At 39.4% G+C, this 5,942-nt stretch overlaps 1 gene segment (V, D, J or C); it reads left to right on the top strand.

Moving 5' to 3' along the window:
- The window catches only part of LOC108803374, a 7,062-nt gene extending 1,442 nt beyond the window's left edge, over window positions 1-5,620 (top strand). The window contains 1 exon segment of the V gene segment in view: window positions 5,280-5,620. Within this exon segment, the coding sequence occupies window positions 5,280-5,620 (341 nt within the window).
- Window positions 5,621-5,942: the final 322 nt, after the last annotated feature.

Genomic DNA, 5,942 nt, shown 5'->3' with positions numbered 1-5,942 from the left:
GGGGGGGGCTTTTAGCCCCCCTATGTAATAGCACATTGGAGGTTCCAGGTTCTCTTTAACATTAGTGTCCCCTTTCCACTGCAAATAAGTTATTGAAGCACAGATCATGCTTCAACCATCTTCTTCCCTGACTTCTGTAGCGTCGCTTCCGGATCTATTCAGCAGGGAGGAGATCAGCGAATGGATGAATTCCATCCATGAATAAATTCACCTATTGTTTTTCTAATTTGTTTATTGCCACTTTCAATAAACTCTCTATTTTTTAATCTGGACTTGTAGTTTTCATCTGGTTTCTTGGTTCTCTGACAGGTGGCAAGTGAGTGAACCTTGATGCACTTAGTTTGGGCAGTGTAGTACAGTCCAAGTATTGTGTGAACACTGTGACGGTAATGAGGTTTGAGCTTATTAATATTAACTATGAAATTCTCTTTTCTCTCATCTTAGAAAAAATGCAGCCTTCCATTCAGTTTAAGTGACCTCTGGCTGCCCTCAGTTTTCCAGACATCTTCAAATTCCAGTAACAATATCTGCTAATCTGGCCCTGTAATCTTGATAGTTCTTAGTGAAGCACCTGATCGTTTACCTGGAGTTTCCCATAAACCTGGTGTGAATCAGCTTAAATGACTCTTTTATGATCGGGGATGTAAATCACTAATGCCATCGTAATAATTTGGCATGGCTCAGCTAAATCCCCTAATAAATTAGCACTTGACAGGTTGAGATAAACACAAGAGGGCCTGGTAAGGATAATGACCCAGATGACCTTGCATTCACCCAAAACCATTAACTGAACATTACAATATCACCTCAATGTCCTAACTTGGAATTGGAGAGCGATATTGTAAAATTAAGGGTACAAATAGCTGTGTCTCGAAAAGGCAAAGGTATACATATCAATCATGGACAGGTTATGATGTTCAGAGGCTTGACAAGCCCCATCAATCCTCTTGCGCCAATCATGATTCATATATATGGCAAGTTTGATCTTCATGTTAAGCTACTTTCATGACGCATAATAATTTATGGGTTGTCGGACAGTATTGTGTATCAATATTCCACTATAATCCTAGATATGAAATGTAACAGTTAGGGTGCTCTCTTTTTATGCCTTTTTCTTTTACTGCTGTTATATATTTGTCTCTCTTTATTAATATTTTTTTCTGTAAATCTTTTCTGCACTGTTTCTTTTATGAAAGGACAATCTTAAAAATCATTAAGCTTCTATCTGCGCTATAAATAAGAACTTATAGTATGCTTGCCTCTGTGAAGAGCGCTACTATATAGTGAAACCTGTCATATTCCTGTCTGAGAGGACAGTGGTATCATAGGCTTTGTTTAAGTTTTTAAATTCTCACAGCACTTGCTGGGATCGGTTTGTGTGTCCGTTAACACACGTGGTGGCAGCGATCATTTAGTGTGTAAAGTACTTAACTGGGGAGTTAACCAACCCTATGGACGATCGCTCTCAGTCTGCTGCCTGAGAATGTTGTGCCGTGAGCTGGGAAATCTCTGTGCAGGGTGAGAGTGGTATTGCCACGTCCTTATGACAGTTCACTCGGTTTAGAATTGCGCATAGTCACATGTGGTCAGGGGCGTAGCTATAAATCACAGGGCCACGTAGAAAAATTGTGTATGCCCCCCAACCTACACCCATCAAAAACAAAACAATGACATTGAACAACACATTACTACACTCATGTGGCACTGTACCTAAGCTACCGCGTATAATATTTTTGAACAGCAAAACAAAAATGTAAATAACCATATAATAAATCAAATACAAAATTGAAAGCATAGTGCATGCACTATTCTTTGTGATTGCACCGCACTAGAGCGCAGGGCATTGTATTACCATGCGTTCCGGTGCAGCCGGTCACACTGTGGGCATTGATATGAATGGCACTGCCACGACCCCTCCCACCCCAGAACGTAAGGAGACTTTGTATATGCAATCCCTTGCATTCTGGGCATGGGATAGTGCGATAAACGCCCATGGGCTGGTGTAAACAAGCCTTTAAGATTAAAGCAGCCAGAAGAGCCATAGTGTAAATAGAAGACAATTTCAGCAATGTATGTCAAGGTATAAAAGGGGTTTCAGGCCTTGTTCACACCACTGACAGTGCGGTCCAGAGCGGTTAGCTGCTGGAACGCACTGTTTCGCATACTAAACCCCCCCTGCGTTCTGGGGTGGGAGGGGGTGTGGTGGTTCATTGAAGTCAATGGCACCACAGCCGTGCCCTCCGTCTTCAGTGCGATCGCCTGCACCAGAACACGTGGCACATCAGTGCAGGCGGGGGGGAGGGCGTGGCTGCAGTGCCATTGACTTCAATGTACCGCCACGCTCCCTCCCGCCTAAGAGTGCAATGCAATACAGTGCGTTCCAGCAGCAAATTACACTGGAACGTACTGTAAGTGGTGTGAACAAGCCCTAAGAGGCAAAGAACAGGAACAGTACTGGACAATGACAGATGACAGGCACAGGAATGAATGACCCAGCATGTAGCATAGCCAGCAGACACCCAGGAAGTCTTGTGACAGATCACAGCACCATACAGCAACAGCCAGCAGTATGACTCAAGCCCCATGACCAGCTGACCTCAGAGGTCCCCTCCTCAATGCGAGTCCCTGCAGCCACTGTCCGTCCTTCCAAAATTGTGCCACTTTCTCCCCTCCAGACTCCAGTCCCCAGGTAAACAACCACATGGCCACGCCCACTCCTGATACTGATGAATCCAGACAAGGCAGCAGGACTCTGACACAACCCTTCTAGCTGTGCAGCGCAGATCGTTCACTGTACCCGCTACAATGTCCGAGGTTGTGAGGGCTAATCCTCTCCATCCAATTCTATTTCCTGTGTTTTACACCGTGTGCGTGTCTATGCTGGGAGGACTATAAGCCCTGCTCCTGACCGGGCCCCCCTCAGTCTCGGGCCCCATAGCGCCCGCATGGGTCGTTATGGCGGTAGTTCTGCCACTGCGTGTGAATGACGTTCAGCAAGTTTGGACCGGGTGAATCCGTCACAAACAGAAGAATAAGCCTATGGAATTAGAAAAGAAGAGGGGAGTTTGGTGGTCATGGTGTACCAGGTAGCTTAATCTGGGAATATATTTAATTTTTATTTTTGTATAGAATGGGGAAGAGTTTTACTACTTTTACTTACTATGTTTTAACTACTTTTATTACTCTGTGGGCTCCTTTAGAGAGATTTACCCTTGCTTCCTGCCATGCTGACAATGTTTTATCCGACAGGCACTGAGAAAAAAAATTCCAACAGTAACACAGAAATAAAAGGATTAGAACCCCTGTCTGATATGTATTTCTATCTGTGTCTCTGTTGCAGATTTTCTCTCTTCCTGGTGAATCCGTTGTCAGCAGAACATAAAGGTGAGGGGAAACCTCGCTAAAAAAAAATGGAATCTTTAAAAAAAAACTCACCAAGCATCTTCTCAAATACCTTGGCATGTTTGCTTTACAAAATGGGGTTATTTTGGGGGTGTTTCTACTGCCTTGGCCTTTCAGAGCCTCAGGTAATGCAATAGGCAGTCATGACTCCGGTATTGATACATTTCAGATATATAAACCATAGTTTGTAGACTGTATACCTGTCACACATTGTAATTAATATTAGACATGTACATTTTATTTTGTTACTCATGGATATTCGTATGAATTTAGTGAAATTTAAACATTCGGATGCGTCCGAATTTCAGAATTTGAACACATCTGCATGTGAACGAATCCAAATGTCCATTTAACAAAATTTGGATCTGTCTGAATTTCATTCAAAATGAAACTAAATCAGACATGTTACTGTCCTCTGGCCAATTAGATTTTTTTTTGGCTGTTGGGCATTACAGGTAGGGTCATGTAACTTTGTTCCGAAACAAAACTTTAGATCATTCTGAAACGGAACTTTGGATGGATCCAAAATCTGAATTATGAACTAAATTGAATTTCAGATCCGAAATCTGAGAAATGAAAGAAATATAAAAATACAAATCGATCTGAAACAAAACAAAACAATTTTGTTGTGGGATTACATGTCTAATCAATATACAATTATTGCTTTTTTTTTAACCAAAGTAATGCAGCAGAATACATTTCAGCCTAATTGTTTGAAGAAATATTTTTTATATTTAATGTTTTATAACAAAATGATTCAAATATAACCTATGTCAGATTTTTATTGCGTTTGCATTTATCAAAAAAAATTACAAACTTTTTTTAAACTTTTTTTTAATTAGATACAGGTAAAGAATGATAGGTGAAATGTTTTAGGCAATATATAGAATGCACAGAACTTTGATCCATTAACAGTTTCAGTGTTTGATACATGTCCTGAAAGATTCTACATCTGATTGCAGTCAATGGTAATCAGGAATAAGTGAAAGTGAGAGTAAATATGAAGACAAAGTAGTTTTTAGAATTCCGTTGTCTTTGAATAGCATTTGAGGGTTAGGGAAGTTCCTTTAAAGTATTCTGGGCCTATTCATGTGCCAAAGAATTCAAACATTAATAATAAACCAACATGAACCCTAACCCAAACTCTAGTGCTAACCTTAACCCTATTGAAAATCCTAACATTTTATATAAAAACAAAGTAATGTAAGCATGATGTCATCATTGGGGTGTGAGATGACTTTGATAAACAAAGCCCTGTCGCACAGCAATGGGGTATGATAATGTGAAAATGTGTGTAAATCAAAAGACTGGATAAACAGAATTATAAATCATTAGGCAGGTAAAACAGTAAACAAATATGTATTTCAACCATGTATCTATCAGTTTGCCTGGAGTTACACTTTATGTCCATGTTTGTTTTGAAAAAGCAGCAAAAACTAATTTTATGATTTACTTTACTGGAAAGACTTTATGATCATAAAACTGAAATAATTTGATGAAAGTCAAATGATATTTAAATACACCTTGGGTAGCCATATACTTTTACCTGACTATATGTTCTGACACACATGTTAGGAGCTATTCATGTGTTGTAGATATTTCCATTTACTATGCAAATTACATGACATCACTTCCTATTTTGAAACCGCTCATACAATATAAATATAAAGATAGAGAAGATGTTTTACAGGTTATCAATGAATTGTATAGATACAGAGGAATAATGAAGACCTTAATAATGCTTTTTGTTTCACTAACATGGCTGTCAGGTGAGACTTCACAGGACAGTTTCTCTATGATGAAATAAGTGATCTATTAGGAAAGAGTTTCATCATTAGTAATAATGGTATTTCCTATTCTTATTGTATATTTTCCAGGTGTCCTGTCTAACCAACTTGCCCAGTCTAATCCAGCGGTGATAAAGCCGGGGAACTCCCATACACTGACCTGTCAGGGTTCAGGAGGATTCACCTTTGGTAGCAACTGGATGCACTGGATCAGACAGTTCTCTGATGGAAAGTTACAATGGTTGTGTAATATTGGTAGCAGTGGGAGTACAAACTATAATAATGATGTTAAAGGAAGATTCACAACCACTAGGGATGACAACAACAACAAGCTGACCCTGAAAATGGACAACATGAAAACTGAAGATACTGCCGTGTATTACTGTGCAAGAGACACACTGATGGAAAATCTATCTTTCCTTCAACAATAACTAGTATATCCCTTCTTCACGTTATCAGTAGGAGGCAGCACATCCATTTAATGAACGGACACAATAGGTAGAAATAGAAACCAATTTGGAGCAGTCTCTCTTTCTGTTAGTGTACACAATAGGTAGAAATAGAAAACAAAATAATCTCATATGTAACATGGTGTAAAACATCTACTACTTGCACTTATATAAAACGTCTTTGTTTATGTAATGAAAATGTTACATGTTCCTACTCTCTGCTCTTAGGATGCTGCATATTTTTACTTCAACAGAAAGAATACAGTAGCTACAACAATTAGGGAATGATTTATAAATCATCCAC

The sequence above is a fragment of the Nanorana parkeri genome, unplaced genomic scaffold, assembly GCF_000935625.1.
Source record: "Nanorana parkeri isolate BGI_ZX_2015 unplaced genomic scaffold, ASM93562v1 scaffold3655, whole genome shotgun sequence".
Classification (NCBI taxonomy): domain Eukaryota; kingdom Metazoa; phylum Chordata; class Amphibia; order Anura; family Dicroglossidae; genus Nanorana; species Nanorana parkeri.
The sequence above is the reverse complement of the archived record's forward strand: the minus strand, read 5'-3'. Positions and strand labels throughout refer to the sequence as shown.